This window comes from Acomys minous, assembly GCF_964271855.1.
Source record: "Acomys minous genome assembly, chromosome: 20".
Lineage (NCBI taxonomy): Eukaryota > Metazoa > Chordata > Mammalia > Rodentia > Muridae > Acomys > Acomys minous.
The window spans coordinates 10,870,348-10,892,594 of NC_140502.1; the positions used below are offsets into that span (position 1 = coordinate 10,870,348).

The 22,247-nt window shown below is 36.0% G+C and overlaps 1 protein-coding gene across 1 annotated transcript; it reads right to left on the reverse strand.

Annotated features, from left to right (window-relative positions):
• Nucleotides 1-1,801: 1,801 nt before the first annotated feature.
• Nucleotides 1,802-20,364, reverse strand: LOC311590907 (vomeronasal type-2 receptor 116-like; the record flags this gene model as incomplete). The annotated part of the gene is made up of 6 exons (XM_084770201.1): nt 1,802-2,700; nt 5,371-5,494; nt 13,597-13,815; nt 16,162-16,974; nt 17,260-17,542; nt 20,252-20,364. 6 exons carry the CDS (start codon nt 20,362-20,364, stop codon nt 1,802-1,804), a joined length of 2,451 nt encoding a protein of 816 aa, XP_084626327.1.
• Nucleotides 20,365-22,247: the final 1,883 nt, after the last annotated feature.

Here is a 22,247-nt window from a genome sequence, read left to right on the forward strand (position 1 = left end):
TTTATACATGTAGACATCCACTTAGAAGAACACGATGCATTGAAGATGATGTCTTTTTTCCATTGTATGGTTTTGGTTTTATTGTCAAATATGAAATGGTCATAGGTGTGTTCATTTATTTCATAGCCTTTAATTTGGTTTTATTGATCAACTGGTACATGCAGTTTTTATTAGTGTTGCTCCATAGTACAGCCTGAGATCAGGAATGGAGTTAACTTCAGAAGATCTTTAATGTCTAGGATGGTTTTTTGCTATTTGGGTTTTTTTCTGTGTTTCCAAATGAATTTGAGAATTGTTCTTTCAAGTTCTAAAAAGAATTGTGTTTGTATTTTGATGGGAATTTCAGTGAAAGTGTATATTGCTTTTGGTTAGATGTCCATTTTTTATTAAGTTAATCCTACCAATCCATGAACATTGGGGATCTTACCATCTTTTGATAACTTCTTCAATTTCTTTCTTCACAGACTTGAAATTTTATTCATACAGGCATTTCACTTGCTTGGCTAGAGTTATTTTATGTATTTTTGTGGCTATTGTGAAAGGTGTTGTTTCCCTAATTTCTTTCTCAGCTTGTTAGCCTTTTACATAAAGAATGGATACTGGGTTTTAAATTGATTTTGTATCTAGCCACTCTGCTGAAGGTGTTTTTCAGCTAAAAGAGTTCCTTGGTAGAATGTTTGGGATCACTTATGTTTACTCTCGCATTATGTACCAATAGTGATACTTGGAATACTCCATTAATAAATGAGAATACTTTCTTCTTTTGTGGTCTTATTGCTCCAGCTAGGAATTCAAGCACTATTTTCAAGAGATACAGAGAGTAGATAGCCCTTTCTTGTCCCTGATTTCAGTGGAATTGATTTAATTTCTCTCTATTTAGTTTGATGTTGACTATTGGCTTGCTTTATATTGCCTTTGCTATATCTAGGTATTTGCTTGTATTTCTGATCTTTCCAAGATGTGTATGTAAAAAAGAAATATAACTTTAAAATTAAAAACTGAAAAACAAATCTTAGTGAAGATTTTTAAATATATTACTACTTTTAAAAAATGATGCGTTTTGAATTGTGTGCATGTGTGTACATGTATGTGTTTAATTGTGTGTCTTAGAATAGTTTTGTGTACATCTATGAGTTCATATAACCATGGTGTCCAAAAGAAGGCATCAGTTGCATTTTCTATTTGAAGCTATTGTACAGGTGGTTGGAATAATCATTTTCTCAAGACTGGACTGGATATTGAATCAGGTCCTCTACAAGAGAAAGGCAAACTATTAACTAGTAAGTTATCAAACCATCTTTTGTAACTTTTTTATTTGTTACTTAAGACATTACTCTCTATTTTAGGTAATATTCCTTTAACTCACATAATACCATTAGAATATTTTTAAATGCCCCTGTAAGAGGGACATTGTTTCAATTTCATCTGTAAACAACTGTTCACTCTCTGAAATCTCCTTGTATTTTACTCTCACTATTGAACTGTCAAAAAGTCATTCATTCATCTAAGTGTTAAAGAATACTTTGAGTTTATTTTGAAGTTTTTTATATTAGAGCAGAAAAGAACATTTCCACACTGTATACATGCCAAAAAGATAAGTCTCATGAGAAGAAAGGTTTAGCACAAGATTATATGGAAAAGGTAGATAACATTAGTAGATATGATACTGACTAGCATCACCATTAGAAAAAAGTGTGAGAGTCATTCTAAAAACAAATAGATACTGTACTGCAACCTTATATTTGGTGGCTGTGTAGACCCATTATTTGTAAGTTACAGTTCATATAATATGATTTTAGGACTAAGATTTCCTCCTGATCTTTTGGATAGAATTTCTTTCTGGTCTTAACAAAATTATGCAGAACTTAGGAACAAAGATGCATCCAAGCATGCTGGCAGTGGAAGCCAAGATGGAGAAGATCTCCACAGCAACCATGACCATGCCCTTGGTGCTATGATATACAGGGATGAAGCTGACCCAGACACTGCAGAACACAAGCATGCTGAATGTCAGATACTTGGCTTCGTTGAAGGTGTCAGGCAGGTTTCTCACCAGAAAAGCCATTGTGAAGCTTCCCATGGCCAGGCAGGCCAAATATCCCAGGACACAGTAGAATGCAGTAACTGAGCCCTTGTTGCACACAATGATAATATGGCCATGCTCAGAGTGTGCATCAATATCCACAAATGGAGGAGAAGATCCTAGCCAGATTGCACATAGAATTACTTGGAATAGGGAGCAGATGGGAATGATGTAGTTAGGTACCCCTGATATTAGGATATACTTCATCCTTCTTCTGGGGCCTGTGAGATTGAAAGCCAGAACTACAGTGATTGTTTTTGCCAGAACTGTGGAAATAGCGACAGTGAATACAATTCCAAATGTGATCTGCTGCAGGATGCAGGTGGCTGTGTTTGGACGCCCAAGGAAGAGCAAAGAGCAGAGGAAACAGGACATGAGAGATATAAGTAAGAGGTAGCTGAGGGTTTTGTTATTGGCTTTTACAATAGGAGTGTCATGGTGCTTCATGAAGACCCCAAGAACCACAGCAGTGAATGCAGTGAAGAAGAGGGCTATTAAGGCAAGAGCCATACCTAATGGATCTTCATAGCTCAGAAAGACCACAGCTTTGTCTATACAGTGGTTCTGCTCTGGGTTGGCATACTGCTCCTCTGGACACATCACACATTGATCCACATCTGATGGAGAAAGGGGTGTTTTTATTAGTGCTGCTTCAGCAGTTTATTGATCGGACATTAGAGAAGGATGGCAGTATGCACCTTTTCATACTGATTATTTAATTTCATGTCATTTTGCACAGCAATGATTTTATTTGGTCATACTCACTCTCTTTAAAGAAAAAGCAATCATTTTCACATTTATTCAATTTTGTTTATAATGTTGTCTGTAAGTACAGTTTTTTTTTTACATCATTCTTCATGTTTTACTGAAATTACTTAGACTCCTGAGTTCAGGAGAGGTAAATTCATTAATGATGTTGCATCTGAGTGTATTTGAAAATCACTAATTTTTTTCATTGATTGTCTCCTGAGGATGTTGTCTGTTTTATCACTGTTGCCTCTGTGACAGAGGGAGACTCTGTCTTCTATTAGGACAAGACCTGTTGTAAATATTTGAGTTTCAATTCACTAGCCCAAACACATTCACATAAATGGAATGAGCAGGCTATGTGTGTGGTTTGTGTGTGTGTGTGTGTGTGTGTGTGTGTGTGTGTGTGTGAATGTAGAAGTAACAAGAAATCTCATGAATCTGAATTTTCTTGTACTTATAAAGAGGATGTAGTATGTGAGAGTGAGATTTGAATGACATATGAATATAATGTTAATGACTGAAAACTGCAAAAGTATTAAATAACACTATTCTCATTTGCATGTGTATCTATCCATAGAGACCAGGACTCCTGATAACTGTTAATGGGAAGCACCAACATTAACAGTGAAAGTAGAAAACTCTGAACTTCCTGAGCATTAAAACGTTCGTTTTGATTCCATTTTGTTTGGAATCATTCAGCCCATTCCTCCTCCCTTCTTTTAAACTCTATTAGACCCAGACTCTGTGAGTGGACTCAAGGACATATGCAAAAACAACATGAGCAAGATAACAAAAGGATTCCAATAGTGGTAACCAAGATTGTTTACATTATATTTATTGTACCCCATTCATAAATTGCAAGATTCAGATGGCAACTGTAATATATGTGTGGGAAATTCCACCCAATCATTGGATAATTGCAGAGAGTGATGATGTGCTTCTAGCTATTTCTTTATTTTTATCTAGAAGAATGCATTTATGGATAGATATAATTAGTGAATGTTTTTATATACCTTGGCTAGTTGGCTAAACTGTAAAGGGAATACAAATATTTCTCAGAAAACCAGAGTTCCAATTCCAGTACTTATGTCCGGTGTTTCAAAACTGCATGTAACTCTATCTGCATGTGTTTTGTAGCCTCTCACCTGCATCTGCACTTGTGACATGCATCCACCATCCCCTAAAACATAAACCTTATTAAAGTGATGAAAATAATTTTCTGTAAATTTTGTGATATTTGTTAATAAATATGTAAAAAGCCTCTATTATTACTTGCTTTCATTTAAAACAATTTTATTTTATGTAGTTTATTATAGACAATGTTGTATGTTGGAGTGAAGAGCCATCTTGTAGGAGTTAGTTACCTACTCCTTCTACATGGATCCTGGCCATGAATTCAGTTTTTCAGCCTTAGTGTCAAAAGATTTATATTCTGGGTCATCTCAATTGCCACTAGTGCCTTTGGTACACACCTTTAGTCTCAGAATTCAGGAGGCAGATGAAGGTGGATCATTGTGTATTCGAAGTGAGCCTGGTCTACAAAGTGAGTCCAAGATGGCCTAGGTAATAGAGAAACCCAGTCTCAAAACAACAACTACAACTACAACAACTACAACAAGAACAAAACACACACAAAAAGCAAAAGAAAAAGAACTTTCATTTAATTATATAGGATGACAGGCAAAATATTGAAAAATTGTCCATTGGCTATTTGCATTTAGTCAGCTCTAAATAAACAATCATTTGACTAATACATTCTGTGTAGGTGGGACTAACATTTTAAGATTTTGAACTAAATTCTTTCCATAAAAATTATTCTAAGCTACAATATTATTTCATTATTAATCGGATACTGTATATAAAATATTGATTACAAGAATCCTCATATTTCCTCCATCATGTCTGAAGACACATTCCATGCATACCTAGAATCATATAACCTCAGACATTTAAAAATTGGTCTTTGGATATTACAAAGTATCTTCCCTCTCATTCTTAGATTCTCACAATCAGAAGAGAAATATTTTCCCTCCATATTAAAATAACAGAAAACCTATAATCAGTATGCAACAGTGACATGACAGGATCTAGTTTGTCTGAGGCCCTGTTTTGTTCTGCATGGAATCCTGTACTTATGCAATGTGCACAAATCATGTAGGGACACACATATATATGCTAAGAGAATACATAAATATTTTTAAAATTCTGAGACAAGAATCTAATCTATATAGAGTTTTAAAAGAGATAAATCATTATGAAAGTCTATAAAATGCATGCAAATTAAGGTTTGATTATCAAAATCTTTCTTTGAGAAAATGTGATTTTCTGTCAATTGAAAATGAGTCACAGCATCCATAAACACATGAGGGCTTATTGTTTGCTGTTGTTCAGGAAATTGTTAATATTTGCATTTTACAAAGACCTTATTAGAACAGTTATATGTAATATTTGTTCAGTTTTTTTGACAACTTGAGTATCTCAAAGTGGGTAGGAGATGATGATAAATGTGAAGGTTTCTATACAGCAGCAACACTCACTTGTCGCATTAGAAATTTCATTTTCTGGGCATGGGCTGCATTCAAAACAACAGGTGGCTGCTCCGTCTTTCCAGAATTTTCTGAATCCAGGACCACAGTCAGCACTACACACAGAGGGCAAGATCTGAGAAAAATTAGACACATGCTGATATCAGATTTTTACCTACTTCTTTCATATATATTATATTAGTTTGTTGAGTTATGAATAACTTTATTCAATAAACATGAACTGATGGAGAACATGTCATTTAGTACATAGTATAGTGTCAGGCACATAAATATATGGAAATAAATTGATGAAAAATTGAGTTGCTTCCCAACTCCTAGAAATATAGGAACAAGAATTTATAGTGTGCTGTATGCAAACACTATAGAGACTTCAGCTGGATTTTTCTAGTTAATGATTGTCAAGTTGACACTAAGCACAGTAAAAATACAGAGAAAAATTACTTGAGAAATTATGTCCATCACTCTAGGCATTGCCTACATTTGTGAGGCATTTCATTCAGTGGTAATTTATGTATGAGTGACCATCCCATTGTGGGAGGTGCTCTTGTTAGGCAGGGATCTATGTGAAATCTAACAGAACAAGACAGTAGCAGAGCTTTTTGAGGGTCTAGATTTAGTTCCAAATGCAGAGGTTCCTGCCTTGTCTTCCCTTGACTGTATTTTCTCTGACCCACATCAACTTTTCCTTATTTTGCTTAGGGTCAGTATTTAAACACAGCAACAGATTAGGAATATAAGACTACAAGGCTCTTGCATCAGGGAAATTTGTCCTAGAATCTCAGATACCAAACATGACTTCCAATAAATTGGCAGTTTAAACTTTGACAAGTGTGTGTAAAGAGAAACAAAGGTGAGTGGGTAAATCCTGGTTTATTATTAGCATAAGTACTGAATTTCTGTGTATTGAGCTGAAGGGTGGAGTATTTCCTGAGGTGAACAGGCTCAATAGGGGCTGAGAAATACAGGGAACTCTTGAATAAAGATTGTTTAATTTAAATTGAAAAAATTTTTTTGGTTTTTTGAGACAGGATTTCTCTGTGTAGCCTTGACTCTCCTGGATTCATTTGTAGACAAGGCTGGCATGGAACTCACGAAAAGTTTTTCAGTTAAAATAAAATATTGAACTTGAAGATCATTTGTATGACAATGAACATTGAAATTGGGGACTGCATGGAAAATTGATCTGTTTCTGCCTTCCCAGTTTGAATCGTTTGTTCTTTGTTGTGGATAAAAATGTGATTCTATAATTGAATTGAATTATGTGATGGATCAACCCTAATTGATTTATGGATGTTGAGCCATGCTTTCATTCTGGGAGTGAAATCATGTTATGCTAAGACAGTCATCTTTCTCTTTTGCTGCTGTGTTTTTTTAGTACATATTTAGTCAAGAATTATTCCATACATATCCAAATTATAGATTACTTTCCAATATTTTCTATTACACTTCATTACAATGCATATCTCCTTTACTTTAGAACAGCTCTCTTCATGTATGTGAATGAGCTTTGACTTTTCGATGGAGGCAACAAACGTGTCTTTCTCATAAGCAATTCTCATTTCCTTTGTGTTTCAATTAGAAAATGTGACTACTACAATTCAGTCATTTAGAATTATTTGTTTTACTTTCTGCATGTTGTTACTGCAATATTGATTCCTTTCTAACTGATGTTCTTCTTTCTGCCATCCTAGTGTTGTCTTTACATAGCTTTGGAAACCTGTTCATTTTACTTATAATTATGAAAGAATTCTTAAAGTATCATTTGTAGTGTTGTTTCAGCGCATATGAATTTCTGTAATTGTGTTCATTATTGAACCTTGTTCCGTTTCCTTCTATTATGAGATATCAATACACTGTGTATAGTAACTAGCCTTGGATGTTATGTGTCTAATTTTTTGACACACATCATTGTTACTCTCCACCTTTAAAGGCCTCCATGGTAAAATCTGCAATTCTCCATGTGTTGCTATTTTATGAATGGGGCTTCTATTTAGTGGCATTCCAAAGCTTCTTCTTGGTACAAAGCAAATTTGAGTAATATATATCAAGTCTTGGCTTATTTTTGTGGTGGTGTATGCCTTTATTCCTAGCACTAAGGGAGGCAATTGCTGTGATTCTGAGACAAGCCTGATTTACTAAATGAGCCCTGGGTATCAAGGCTGCACAGAGAAACCCTATCTAGAGAAACCAAAAAAAGAAACAAGCAAACAGCAACTAAAACAAAGTTAGATAATTTCTGTTGTGGAGAGTTTAGGTAGTACTTAAATAAATGCTCTCTCTGTATAGCCACAGATCATGTTTTATTTAAGAAATTTAAAGTTAAATTTTACTGAATATAATGTATATACCTTTAGTTTCTCCTTTTTCTCCTATTGTGTCCCTGGTTTGTCAATTTGTTCTGTTCGTCACATGCCCTTTGTATCCTCTGTATTTCATTCTTCTTTATTGTTTATCTTCATCTTTGAGCATTCTAACTCATCTGTCTTGTTTTCAAGTCTTTACATCCTGTCTTCAACTTGAAATATTCTCTTGGTAAGAATACTGATGTTTTTATTTGATTTATTTTGTAGTTTCCTTACATATTTTAGTTTGATTATTTAACATTTTTTGCATCTTCCTTGCATTCTTGTTTCAACTCTTCACTCAGTGCCTTATAGTATCCAAGTTTTCAAGATCTCATTGTATGTTCGCAGAGGTGATTTGTCTTCTTGATTAGTTGGAAACTCTCTTAAAATTATTATTTTTTTCCATTACATAATTTAAAATTTATCTCACGGTTATCTTAGAAGGAGTCAATATAGCATGTTATCTTGCCCAAATCTAATTAAAAATAAACTGATGCCCAAGGAATTAATGATTCAAATACATATATCTCACCAGTGGTACTGATGGAGTTAAAAAATATATATATTAATGTAAGATAAAGGTCAGTTATGAGCACTCAGGCAATTAGGAGTTGTCTTTAATGCCCGGTTACAAAACATTAAATATTGTTTTTTCAAATTTGACATTATTTATTCAAATTACATCCTGAATGTTACTACTCACTTGTATCTTCATCTTCTCATGCTCTTTAACCCACCATTTTAATCTCCCCTAGACCTCTGACAATAGGGGACTTTCTACCCCACTATATGGCCACAGCATACCAGGTCTCATCCTGATACCTTCTTCTCCCTTTCTGTGTGTCCAAGGGCCTCCTACCAAGGAGAAGTGATCAGACATAGGGAAATATAGTTCATATCAGAGGCAGAGTGTGCTGTACACACAACTGTGGAGAATGAGCTGTCTAATCTCTCATTCTTCAATACCATCTCTGCACTCCACCAGGTGTCCAGTGGCAAGTGCCAGCATTTGTGCTAATCCACCGCTGAGGAAAGCCTCTCATAGGACATCAATTTTGAGTTGATATCTTATTAGTGAATGTATACCATCCATGAATTTCTAGGTCTCTGTTACCTCACATTGGATGAACATTTTTAGTTCCATACATTTGCATGAAATTTTGAAGATGTCCTTGTTCTGAAAATCTGAGTAGGATTCCAGGGAGCAAATGTACCCTAGTTTCTTTATACATTCTTTGGTTGAGAGGCCTCTAGATTGTTTCCAGATTCTGGTTGTTTTGCAAATAGTTGAGCAAATGTATTTGTTGTATGGTTGAGCATCTCTTTTGTATATTCCCAGGAGTGGTATATCAGGGTCCTTAATTATCAGTATTCTCAATTTTCTAAGAAAGCACCAGATTGATTTCTTTAGTGGATGTACAAGTTTACACTTCCCTCACTAATGGAAGAGTGTTTCCTTTTCCCCAAATTCTTGACAGCATTTACTGTCACATGAGTCTTTTTTTTAATTTTAGCCATGGTGATGGGTGTAAGATGGAGTGACAGATGTGGTTTCATTAATTCTCCCTAATGATGTAGAACGTTGAACAGTTTTCAGTGTGTCTCACTGTTTCATGTGGAAACACAAAAAACCAGAGTACCTAAAAGAATCCTGTACAATGAAAGATCCTCCAGAGGAATCTCCATACCTGATCTCAAGCTGTACTATACAGTAACAGGAATTAAACAGCATAGTCATGGCATAGCAATAGGGTAGTTGATCTATGGAATCAAATCAAAGACTCCAAAAAAACTCCAGACACATATGGAAACTTGATTTTTTAAAAAGAAGCCAAATTTATTCAACGGAAAAAAGAAAGCATCTTCAACGAGTGGTGCTGGTCTCACTGGATGTAGAAAAAATACAGTAGACCCATATTTTTACCATGCACAAAAATCAAGTCCCAGTGCATTAAAGACCTCAACATAAAACAGAGTCACTAAATCTGTTAGAAGAAAAGGCAGGAAAGAGCCTGGAACTCATTTGCACAGGAGACACTTCCTGACAGAACTCCAACAGCTCAGGCCTAAAGGTCAACGACTAACAAATTGGACCTCATGAGGCTGAGAAGTATCTTTAAGGCAACAGACACTGTCATCAGAACAAAGTGATAGCATACAGACTGGGAACATCTTCACCCATCCTACATCCGACAAAGGTCCAATATCCAAAATACATAAAGAGATCAAGAAAATAAACACCATCAAACCAAATAACCCAATTAAGAAATGGGGCTTAGAATTAAACAGTATTCTCAGCAGAGGAATATTGAACGGTTAAAAAACACTTAAAGAAATGCTCAACATCCATAGTCATAAGGAAAATTCAAATCAAAATTACCGTTAGATTCCATTTTACACCCATCTGAGTGGCCAAGTTAAAAATTAAAGTGACATCACAAGCTGGTGAGGATGTGGAGAAAGGGGGACACTCCTTCATTGCTGGTGAGAGTGCAAACTTGTACAACGACTTTGGAAATCAATCTGGTGTTTTTTCAGAAGACTTAGAATAGGCCTACCTCAAGATTCAGCTATTCCACTCTTTGGAAAACACTCACAGTGTGCTCCTCCATAAAACAAGGTCATACTCTCAGCCATGTTCATAGCAGCCTTATTCGTAATAGCCAGCATGTTGAAACAATCTAAATGTCCCTCAGTCAAAGAATGGATAAAGAAACTGTGATACATTTACACTATAAAATAGTACTCAACTTTTAAAAGAAAAGAAATCCTGGTATTTGTGGACAAATGGATGGAACTATAAATGATCATATTGAGTGAGTTAATGCAGACTCAGAAAGACTCACATGGTATATACTCACATATAATTGAACACTATCCCTACAGGGATGTCCCCTGAATATTTTCACTTACTAAGAGATTTGCATAGATGCGGGACCCCCTGTTAGGACTCTAGGTCAGTGAAGTACATGAAAATAGAGAAATAGAATTTTTCAGAGGGTCCTAGAAACCTACAAAAAGAACATCATGATGGGCAGATCTGGACCTAGGAGGTCTTTTCAAGCTACTGCACTAACCAAAGACAATTACAGTAAATATTGAATCCATACTCTGATCTAGCCAAGGGACAGGACGTTATCCACAGTCATATGAAGTGCAGGGACTGAATCTGACATGAACTCTGGTGCCCCATATTTGCCAAATACCCCTTGATGGGAAGGCCCTGTAGCACTCAGAGAAAGAATAGGAAGGCTACGAAGATGAGACCTGATAGACTGTGACCATATGTTAGTGGCAGATTTCCTTTTTTGTAGCAGAGATATGGCATGGGAGTAGGGTGAAAGAGGGCAGAAAGGTGGAGCAGGAAGGAACAAGAAAGAGGGTAAACATTTAGATGTAATCTGAATAAATTAATAATAATAAAAAGAAAAATATTTTCATGACCGGTGGACGTTAGGTTCTATTATTTTGATGTTGTTTGTGGTAGTGTGTTCATCTGATTTTGTTTTGCTAAAGTGAAGTAATCTAATTCCAGTGTTTTTTTGGTTTAGGTAGGCTCTTTGGTTTGGAGTTTTCCTCTTATCATCTTCTATAGGCCTGGATTTTTAAACATTTTTAAAATTAATTTATTCTTGTTATATCTCAATGGTTATCCCATCTCTTGTATCCTCCCATTCTTCCCTCCCTCCCATTTTCCCCTTATTCCCCACCCCTATGATTGTTCCTGAGGGGGATTTCTTCTCCCAGTATATGCTCATAGGGTATCAAGTCTCTTTTGGTAACCTGTTGTCCTTCCTCTGAGTGCCACCTGGTCTCCCCTTTCAGGGCTGAATTTTTTGATAGGTACTGTTTTAATTTAGTTTTTCATGGAATATCTAATTTTCTTCATCTATGGTTAGTGAACTTTTTATTGGGTATAGTAATATAGATTATCATCTCAAGACTATTAGGATTGTAATACCTCTGCCCAGGCCCCTCTGGCTTTCTTGGCTTCTGCTGAAAACTCAAATGTGATTCTGGTATGTTTGGAATTGTAAGTTACTTGGCCATTTTCTTTTGATGCTTTTAATGCTTTTTCTTTGTTCTGTGCATTTTGTGTTTTGGTTATTATGTGGCAACATGACTTTCTTTTATAGTCTACTCTACATGGTGGACTGTAGGTCTCGTATATGCCTATAAGCATCTCTTTCTTCAAATTGCAGAAGTTTTCTTCTATTATTTTGTTGCAAATATTATCCTGGGTTTGGATCCTGGCATCTTCTCTTTCCTCAAATCCTATTATTCTTAGGTCTCATCTTTCAGTGCTCTCCTTGATTCCTTGGAAGTTTTATGTCAGGAAATTTTAAACATTTTCTTTGATGGTTTCATCAAATTATTCCATTGTATCTTCTCCACCTGAGATTCTTACTTCCCTTTCCTGTATTTTGTGGGGCTGCTTCTCTCTACAGGTTCTGTTTTCATTTCTAAAATATCTTTGTAGGTCCTATAACCCACAATTCAGTTTGAGATTGTGTGGCAATGCACAGGGCTGCGTTGAGTGTGTGTGTGTGGCTTTGGAGACCAGGCCAGTGCATTCCTGTGCCTGGGATATTTCTGTGGATTAGCAAGGGGTCTGAGGTCAGATTTTCCTGTGCTCCAAAGCCTGGAATTTGAGTTGACCCTGAAGAACCAGACTCTCGTGCCCTGCAGCTCACTGTTTACTCCCTGACACGGAGTCTGAGATGTAAAGTGTAGATCCAGCTCTTATACAGACATCCAGTCTCTGGGGCCTGGGCACATGCCCACAGGGAAACACTAATGTCTTTGTGGACCCATTTATGTGGCTTGAGGTCAGACCCATCTTTCAGACGGTGTGGACTGCTCTAACCCAGAGTGTTCCAGTTCTTGCTATGAATTTTTCAACCCAGTCCCTTGGTTCAGACAGAGTACATTATCTTTGCTGCCATCTTGGATCCTCTTATAATTATTATTAATTGGTTGTTTAATATGTCATTGAACATTCTTTCAGTTAAGTCTAAAATATTGGAGTTATGTTCGATCTTTCCATATCTTCATATTGATACTTATTTTTTCTGTATTTTGATATGTACATGGGGGATCAGAGCATTGTTTATATTGTTTGACTTCTGTGTACTCACCCAGTGTTTGCTTATGTAATATTCTACTTAGATGTGGTTATAACAAATATGAGTTTTCATTTCTTACTACAGAATTGATATGTATTTCAGTAGCTACACCTGAAATTCACATGTTTTCCCCTTAGATCATATTTTCTCACCACACTGAAGAGAATAAACATTTATAAAAAAGTGAAAGAAAAATTAATTTGATAAAAACTAAGTTTACAAATCTTAGAAAATCTAACATGGTTCATGAAAGTTTTATATATATACATATATAAACATTTAAACTTTAGAAGCTCAATGTAAAAATAATTAAGCAGTATTACATAGTAAAATGAATGATTTATATATTTTTCCTTACTCCATGCTGAAACAACCTCAATATCTTTGACATTTGTGCCGGAGGCCCAACAGAAATGGAAAAATCACTGTTTTGTAATAAAACTGGAACCAAGAAATTATTGCTCATTTTAGAGCAAGTAATATTGAACAGTAGTAATAGACAATGTTATAGTCCTACTAAAAACCAGAAAGACCTCTGATATGATAAATGTAACTGTATGGAAATAGAATGTTCAAAGGAGGAATAAATATATCACATCAAAAAGCGAAAATAAGAAACATAATATAATAGGACAACTTTTGATTCCATACATAACTATCTATTTTATATCACTAATTTAGAATGTGCACACATGTGAGTGTTTACTGGTGAGTCAGGTAAATCAGTACAATAAATCAAGACTTACCTTTGTACTTCCTGTGGCCCATTCCATCATCTCTGCAGATAAATGGAGCTGTTGACTGTGTGGAAAATATGGGCTGATACTTCCAATCTTCACCTTAATTTCAAGACCTTGTTGCCAATTGGATAAGTAGAAAATGTCATATTCCTCCTGCAGTTGGTTTATATTTACTCTGTCACCAACTGGATTTGTGAAGTGGATATTCCTCAGAATGTCATAAAGCTGAAATAAATATAGCATACTGTAGTGCACAATCCCTTTCTTGAATCCAGACAGTGAAATCTGACTTTATCCCAAAGGCAAATTTAATGAACCTATCCAGGAGCAAAAATTCAATTAAAGCAACTGGATAAATAAAATTAACATCTCTGTGATGATCTGGATACCTAAGACACGGTGGGCTTCTATGAGGCTATGGGAGTGAGTGTAGGTGAGACTCCAAGTAGCAAGGGTCATGGAGACTACACAGGACACTTTGGGGAGGGAGAGGAACACCAAGCAACCCAACAAAACTTCAGCCCAAAATTTACCCTGCCTATGGGAAATGCAAGGATATAGATAGCGGTGAGATTGAGGAGATGTTCAAACAATGCCTGCATCAACAGGAGACCCCACCCCATGGAAGAATGGTGGATGCTGACACTATTAACGACATTCTGCTATGCTTGAACATGGGAGCCTAGCAAAGCTGTTCTCTGAGAACCTACACCCAGAAGTAGATGGAAGCAGATGCTGAGATTCACAGCCAAATACACAGTAAAATGTATGAAGTCTAGATAAAAAGTTGGGAGGAAAGGAAGAAGAATCTGGGAGTAACAGATCTCCACAAGTAGGCCAGAATTTCTAGCTAACCATGGCCCAGAGCACCTTGTGTAGTTTGAAACACACTCTAAGAATCATGCATAGACTGGACCTAGGACCCCTAAACATATAAAGCACCTCAGGCTTCATGTGTGCCCTATAATGAGGATCAATCAGGATGTCTCAGATTAAGACACATTTGCAATCTGTATGATCACTACAACCTGGTAGAGATTCCTCCCCTGGCCACAGGGAAGAGGAAATGCTCAGCCTTGACTCACTTGATGAGATTCGGTGAGTTATTAAGAGGGATCCTCTTTTCTGAGGAGTAGGGTAGTGGGGATGGATGTAAAGTGCAACCAGGAGAATCTGAGAGAAGAGCCGACCATCAGGATATAAGAGAATAGATAAATTAACTAAAATTAAAAATTACCATAATGTCCCTGGGATTTTATAGATTTCAAAATTATACTGCCAAAACCAGAAACATATTTGCAGAACCAAATGAGATATGCAGTATGAACACACATACACACACACTGACACACACATAGACACTAACAGACACACATACACATGTTACTACACATAGAAAGGTTCCTTAATCATACAGAAGATACACACAATACAGGAACACAATTATTTACACACAAATACACACACATGTCGCCAAACTTATACGCATACAAGCACTCCCAGGTAGAGAAACATACAGATGTAGAAGAATAAAAAGCATATTCACACACATAGCCTGACAAGTACTCAGGAGAAAAACAGATAAAAACAACCATGTAGAATGACACAGACAGATAAATTGGTGGTCACATCCAACATATACAGATAGGCAGGAATAAAGCCAGGCATACATAAAGTCACACACACACACACACACACACACACACACACACACACACACCCAGCAATGCAGATATACCTATATGCAAGCACATTGACCGAAACATAAAAAATACAGACTTATTCACCTCACAACAAGTTCAATGACAAATATACACAAAAAGATATAGACAGGCGCAAACACACATACAGAAAGACATTGCTACATACAAAAATGTATGTTCACATCCACAGATAAATGGGAAGATAGGCAGATAGAATAGAAACATCTATACACAGCAACAGCAACAAATATATGCAAAGAGATGCAAAACAACAGGAAAAACATACAGAGATACAAAGTGATAAGTATAATTTCTCACATATGAACAAACATTTATATATGTAATTGAATTCCAGCACATAGGAAACTATGTAGTTACTTTCACCAACTGAAGTAAGGATCCTCATACTTACAGTGGGTGCTGAATCAGTTTAAAAACCTTGGGAAAACCGTCCATACAAGTATTACAACTTATTTGACAATTAATGAACAAGGGCTTATCCTTATATTATGGAGAGGATTAATTTGCAAACACTGATTATGCTTCCAGTTTTGAACAGGTGTGTGGATATTAAGGTTCTGTGTATCAAAGTCAATAACCACTATAAATAAAATTCCCTACCACACTAGAACCTTTATATATTGCATTTTTACTTGTATTTCTTTTCTTTTTCCCTTAAATAATTCATTCAGATTACATCCCAATTGTTATCCCCTCACTTGGATCTTCCCATTAACCCCTCTCTCTCTCACTTTCACCCTATAAAGCTTTATATTTCATTTTTACTACACTGAGATGACACCTGTGAGAGCCTTATAAAAGTATGTCTTTGATGACACCAAATATTATACATCAGAAGAAACAGTACCTTAAAGCACTGATGATTGTAGTTGTTCCATGTGCTTATTTCTTGTTGAAGTATGTAGTGAAATAACCACTCATGCTTGGCATGGGCAAAGGAATATACAGCATTGTATATGTCATAACTGCTACCACTAAAGGCCATGTCAAAAGTGTGTTCCATTAGCCACTGTAATGTGGCATTGGATGAGCAGTTCTTCATTGTGTTACAGTTAGATGCCAAGTAATCACAGCTAAAGTCCATCCACTCCAGGCTTGCCAGATATTTGTCAGAGTATTTGATAGGATTCAATGTCTGGACAAAATTTTTGAAACCTGAAATGTCTGGATGATGGTGTGTAAAAGTAAGAGTCCCATGAAATGAGTCCAGTGTGTAGTCCCTCTTACTTATAGCATCATCCCACTGAGAGGTTGTGATCCATATTCTCTTTATACCTAGAGATTCCCACCTTCTTACACTCAAAGCTAGTGTATACTCTATGTCACCATAAACGATGACAACATTTGTGGAAGATGTCATGATTTGGTTGTAATACACTTCTGCTCTTGACATGTATAGCTCCATGTTGACTGGGATCATGTTCACAAAGGCAAAGCAGACTGTGTTTATTTCCATCTCTCTCCTCAAATATGAGAGAAATTGTATGCCCTGATCATTGTCTGAGATGACTAGCCCAACCCAGTTCCATCTGAAATAAATTATGAAGGAGACCATGGCCAGGGCCAGAGATATGTCCTTAGGGCCCATCTGATATAGAAAAGGATATTGTTCATGATCACTTAGGACAGGTTGGAAAGGTCCAAATGTAAGCAGAACGACCTAGGACACAGGTAGCAGCATGAGGCAGCATGAATATGTAAGAACTTGTAAACACATTTCTCTTCAGAGATTTCTAGAGAAACCAATTAGCTCTTATGTCTTCCCTCATCTGTATTTCAAAGAAGGACATGTGGGTGGAAGACCTATCATGTCTCTAAATAGTAAGGCCCTTGAACATAGATTGATATGATCATGAGGTCACTCTCCTCCTTAAACTTATCTTAGAATCTCAGAACCATACCAAAAGAGACATAATATCAAAAGTCCCACTCCATAAACTCTCACCTTGTAACTTACGAACAGGTTCATGAATGTCTGTATTGTTGCAGTTGTTTTCCAGCTTGTTCCTGTAAGTAACACTCCACATAGTGGCTTTCTTATACAGTCATAATTAGGTAGAACATCGTTTATGGCCATACGCATATGACTGGTCAATTGTGACTGTGTCTTACAACCAAATCCAATGTAGTCAAGCACAGAGATATTTGGTAAAAGAACAAGGTTCCTGCTGACTTCATCCATGGAAAAAGCCAATGCAAAAGCAAATCGCTGGCTTTTTGGTGTTGTGCTGCAAAAGGGTACAGTGTTTATTATGGGCAGAGATATACAGCTAATCATTTGGGGGTTTTTTTGGCATTTCTCTGTATTTATTAAACAGTACAGAAAGCGTCACATGGAGAAAGAATAAGGGATACTTTACAAAAATACTTAAGAGTTTTACAAGGAATTAATCACTAACTCCAACTAACCCCAATGGCCTCAGATAATAAACATTATTACAAGTATCATCAGCTAATCATTTGTAATGAATACAAGAAATATCCTTTATTCAACAGTATTTCCTCCCACCTCCAAAGACTGAAAGAGCTGTCCTGTGTTGTGGGATTATAATGACATGAGAAGCTGGAAATTACAAAAGCTTTAAACACTCCTGAGAGTGTGTCTCCCACATGTTCTATGTGATATTGACATCTTCCACAGAGACTGTTTTTATGTCTTATTTTGGATGCTGTCTCAGAAGGTAAGGACATGAGCATAGGATTGACGAAAGAGAATTTCTAAAGAAATCTTAAATTTGAAAATTTTGAGCAATATAAAATATATGTGATTGTGAGATGCCTTAGGTTTTAATCATGAAATGGATGAAATTAGCTAAGGCAGTTAAAGGAAGAATTATGAGTGCACAGTTGCCCTTATAATGGGCTAGATTTGGCTCCTGTACTTAAATTTATTTATAATTAGAGGCAATATATTTAACAAATCACCTCATATCCATCTCTATCTCCTGTGTTTTTTCTTCCAGTTTGACTACTAGAGAAATAAAAACCTTTTGTAAATTTTGTTGTTATCCAAATTCTTATATCTAAAAAATAATTGATAAAAATATGTATGCACATGTTTGTGTGGACAATAATTTTTTAGTCCACAATATGATAATAAAATCCACGGCTTTTAAAATTCTGGCTCAAATGTACAGACACACACCTGCTTCTTTTCCTGAGATCAGAGATTAAGGTCACAAACCACCACCCAATTATGATTCATCTATTTTTGTTTACACACACATGTGATGTACTCACACTGTGCATATCCTGGTAACATATTTTTTCTTAGAGAAGACATCCTTAGCTAGATGTGGTGGTACATGCCTTGAAATGCCAGCACTCAGGAAGGCAGATGCAGTCAGATTACTGTTAGATTGGAGACATCATTTTCTATCAAATGAGTCCATAATAACCAAGACATTACAAAAAAAGTCTCAAAAACATTATTTTGCCTAACTTTCTGGTAACACTAACATAACTGTAGCTCTCTACTGAGAACAAGAAACATACAGAACTTCCAGTAGCTTTGTAAATGCCATAATTTATGTTTATAAAATAGAATACAAAGATGTGTGAGAATGTCAGTTTTTAAATAAAAACAATCAACGCATCAATTGGCATAAAACCATAGCATATTGTAGTTTTGTTTATGAAAAAAAATTCATCTCTCTTCCATGTCAAGTGCTATCTGTCCAATGTACATCAAACATATTACATGATTCTGAATGATTCACTCAGAATTATGTACAGTTTCCATTTAAAAATTGTATCTCTGTGGTGTTTTTATTTTTAAAAATAGTCTCTATTAGAATATTCTTTACCTATACAGAACATGTATCATTGAGAATTTCAGGAACAGAAAAAGGAATTCAGATTTGGGACTTGTGCTTTCAATAACTATATCCTACAACAAATGTTGGGAAACATCAATTATTTAAGTTGTATGCGTAGCCTAGTTGTCCAATGTTCTGTTTTTGAAACAACTGGGAAAGTCAGAAAATTTGTATGAATCCTATATTCCTAAAACATTCAGCTATATATAGAAAAATTACTGAAAGAGAAATGAAAGAGGTAATTATGTCTAAAGTCTCAGAAAATAAAGAATTCATACATAAAGGGAGAAGATGTATGGCTGTTAAATAATGGCAAAATTTAGTTAGTAAGTAACTCCTCTGTTCTCAAGTGTTGCCACCTATCACATAATACAACGGCCACTCAGGCAAGCAAAAAAGGGATCTAAAATGTAAACAGTGTGAGTGATAACCTCACTTTTAAAAAAATCCAAACATATTCATTACAGTCCAAGAGTGTGAAGAACTCACCTTGGTTGTATATAAAAGCTAGTCTTTGTACACCTATACAAGTAATTATGGAACAACAGGAACATAGTTCCCAGTAACCTGATCTCTTACTTCCATTCTCAGTGGAGCCTCAGAAACCATAGTGTGACCACACACAAGGAATTGGAGAGAGTGTTTTGTATCTATGTGGAAGCTCTAAAGAGCCACGTGTAGCACAAACACTACTAACACAAACAGAACAAACACTACATGCACAAGGAGATACAGCAGACTGTACAGTCATTTACTGTAATGTACTTAGGATAAAACTTGTTGAAATACATGGGATTGCTTTCAGTCACACATCACTGGCTATGGTATAATGGAAACTATGATTAGGAGGACTATATATGTTGGGTCACTGTGAGAGATGTATTTTTCAGTCAGCCTACTGCTTTCAATGAGGTGCCTAACAGAGATAAAATCAGAAAATTCCTGAAGATTATTATAAGTAGAAAAAAGCAATGTGTCTGTAAAGAAGTAATAGTTCACTCTTGTTATACAGGCGGTGGGAACAGGGCAACAGACTCAAAGTATTGCTATGATCCTCATCAAATACCCCACGAAATATGTGTCAGGATATTTACATGGAAGATATTTAAAAGCACTTACAATTTATTCAGATATTTGTTCCAATGCTCTCTGCCTAGTTTCTCAGGGTCTATTCCAAGGAAGAAGACACAATTTGGCCCCAAGTCCAGTTCTTTATCTTCCTTCAACTTCATTCTCCAATAGCACCTAGGATGAATGAAACTGGCCAGGAGAAGGGGGACTTTCAGTAGCAAGAAATGGAAAATCCAAGCACACATACTTGTCCTGCCTTAAACCTGGGCAATGTGGAATCTGAACTGCCATCCACACATGAAATGAGCACCTATGTTTTTTGACCTGCTTTTATTTCTCTCGTCAAAGAGACTCTAGCTGTATGTCCTTGTTTCATTGTTTTCCACATTGATGCTGATTGCTGGAGGAATTTTTAACACTCTCTTCCCTGGGGTGCAACCGATATCCAGAGTCGAGGAAAAGCATGGGTAGGTAAATAAATATGTGAATAGTTCAGGTAAATGTTCAATGAACTCACATATGTTTTAAAATTTAAAGCCCCTGGGAGAAAATTCTTTTGTTCAAATTTGTTCCTTTGAATGTCCAAACAAAATGATTATGTGAGGAAAATAAAAATGATCTCAGTGTATTCTCTCAGATGATCAACATGGAAACATACAGAAATGGTTAAGGAAGGACTCACAACACTCCAATTTATGGGGACACATTGGGAATTGCATTGTAAAACCCAAGGCAGAGAGAGATTTACACATTTAAAGCAATTGAGACTCGAAAAGCAAGCATATGGGGACCATTCTAAACTTTTTACTGATACAGATTATCCAAACAAAGCTTTTGCTTCCATTGACTTGAAAATCAATAAACAGGTCCAATACAGAAATCTACTTAGTATTGCTATATCCAAAATCATCTATCTTGTTTACAAATTAAAGGTTGATATTTAAAGGTTCAGCAAGATCTAGAGAGAACATCAGATCTGTGTACCTTGTTTTAAATCCTAATAAATAGCAAGCAGTCCTACACCCAACCAATCCTTCTTCATGAGAATGTAAGCCAAATATTTGAGTTTAAATCACTGTCTCCCTCCCAGATTCTCCATTTTCTAATTCAATACTGTGGGCTGAACCATTTCTTCTACTTTTTTTTGATTCCCTAAACTCCATTTTTCATTTTACATGTCATGGCAGTGAAGAAGTATTGTCTTGAGTGTCTCAGAGCAAATAACAATTAGGAAGCAACATTTTATTTAATCTGTCAACTCTTCTGTAATTTTTCTATTCATCTACTGATGAATTTATGCTCATGGGCTTCTTGAAATGCATATGGAGTTCAAGAAAAGCAGGACTCATGCAGAAAATTGTCAGGTTTGTCTGTTGATATAGATTATTTAGCATTCAAGATGAGAAGACAAGGTTTGTTTTTTTTTTCTGTGTCTTGTATAGTTAAGAAACATCATTTAACTTATACAAGACTTGTGGTTCTGTGATAAGCTCTCCTGGAGTGCTAGAACACGAATAGAAAGGAAAGTCACCAGAGAAGGCTTTCCTAGACAGACAGAAAAAATCATCTTTAAGCAGGCAAGTGAAATCTCCACTACGTGATGTGGAGCATGGTATCTAGTTTTAGTGTGTAAGACTAATTATTTATTTAAAAATTCTTACAATGTAGTCGGATACCTTACAGTCACTCACACATGTCAGGTACCTAACAAGCATTTATCTGTCTGTCATCCATATCTAGTTTTAATCTTACTACTGATTTCATTCCTCAGTTCAAAATCTTCGTTTTGAATCTATGTCATTTGTTAGTGTGTGTTTGCTCAATTTGTGAAATAACTGTGGTATTTTCTTCTGTATTATTCTAAATAGTGGCCTTTTAAAAGTTTTTTTTTGGAGACATAATTTGTCTATGTGTATCCCTTGATGTCCTTTGTAGACCAGGCTGGCCTCGAAATCACTGAGATCTGCATGGATCTGCCTCCCAATTGCTGGGATTAAAGGCGTGTGCCACCACAACCTGGCTATCACCCATATCCCAATACCTT